We start from the raw sequence: 1,325 nt of genomic DNA on the forward strand, positions 1-1,325 counted from the left end.
CTGCCAGATGGTCCCCGTCCCCTCCCACACCAGTGCTCCCAGTTCCCTCCTCTTCCATTTCCAGCAGCTTTTCTCCTGCATCCTCCGCTCGCAGGGACGCGGTCGCGCTGGCGCGTGACGGCAGCGAAGCACAAAGCCGTCTGCTGAGCTGGGGGCGCGGTTTTTGCCGTCTTTACACTCCGACGGGGACGAACACAGTGATCCAAACGGGGTCAGCCACCAAAGCTCGGGGGATACGGGGACACGGACATGTCGAGCGAGAATAACGGGCAGGAGATAAAAAAGAAAACTGGGGCAAACTGATGGAAGGCTGCTGACACTTCGCTGAGCGAGGAAAAAAGGCAGAACCAAGCTCATCCCAGCCCTGCTCACAACCCGGGGCTTCGCGATCCCGGTGCCGCCCGGATCAACCAGCAGCTCCAGACGGTGAATTTTTCACCATTTTTCCTCCACACAGCCCCAGCACACCGACGTTGGGATGTATTTCCACCTGCAAGCTTGGCGCCGATGTCTCCACGCCGGGCTCTGAGCCCCTCTGCGATATTCTGACTCGATTTTCCCTCCTCACAACCCCCCGCTGTGCGTGCCCAAGGCGGGCGGCAGCGGCGGGACCTACCGGCTGGTAGTTGATGGCTGGATTCATGCTCGGAGTGGTCGTGCGGATGAGGCCAGGTTTCGGAGGAACCCGCTGCCCTTGGAGCTGGGCAGGGTTGGGAGCGATCACACGCTGCGACATGAGCATGTGGGGCAGAGTCGTGTTCGTGGCGGACCTAATGACGCTGTGACCCTGTCGAGAAAGGAAACGAGAAATAAAGTGAAAAAAAAAAATAAAAAGGACTTGAAGCAAACCGGAATGTTGAGTTCCCCGACGGGGCTCTGCAGAGTGATTCAAGGCACCTTCCAACGCCAGACACCCCTCAAAGAGCCTCACTTTTCCTCTAATTGTTCTCTATTTGAAATAATCGCAGGCATCTCTGGCCTGGAGGGAGGGTGTCCCAAGGTAACGCGCTCTTTATGTTCTGCAGAGAGGCTGGAACTGCACCTGGGCCAGGGAAAGGGGAGGGATCCTGCGGAGCGGCCGCTTCCCCAGAGCCCGGCAGCTCGCCGGGACGCGGGCTGGGATGTTTCGGGACGTCCTCAAGGGGCACACTCACAGCCTGCCTCTGCACGGAGAACCGGGAGGAGCCACGTGGAGAAGTGCGAGGGGAAAAGAGATGAAAACCCCCCGAGGAGGCTGTTTGCCAGCTGCAGCGATGGATGAAACCAGAATTCACACCGGCGCCCGAGTTCAAAGCGGAACGGTTACGGGAATCCCGAGGAACCGC

At 59.2% G+C, this 1,325-nt stretch overlaps 1 protein-coding gene across 1 annotated transcript in view; it reads right to left on the reverse strand.

The window, feature by feature from the left end:
* GATAD2B (GATA zinc finger domain containing 2B) overlaps positions 1–1,325 on the reverse strand; it is a gene marked incomplete at its 3' end in the record, with an annotated part of 6,105 nt that overhangs the window by 674 nt on the left and 4,106 nt on the right. Inside the window, exon 5 of the mRNA XM_010073151.1 lies at positions 617–787. Within this exon, the coding sequence (XP_010071453.1) occupies positions 617–787 (171 nt within the window). The remainder of the gene's footprint in view (positions 1–616; positions 788–1,325) is intronic.

The sequence above is a fragment of the Pterocles gutturalis genome, unplaced genomic scaffold (assembly GCF_000699245.1).
Source record: "Pterocles gutturalis isolate BGI_N339 unplaced genomic scaffold, ASM69924v1 scaffold5087, whole genome shotgun sequence".
NCBI lineage: Eukaryota > Metazoa > Chordata > Aves > Pterocliformes > Pteroclidae > Pterocles > Pterocles gutturalis.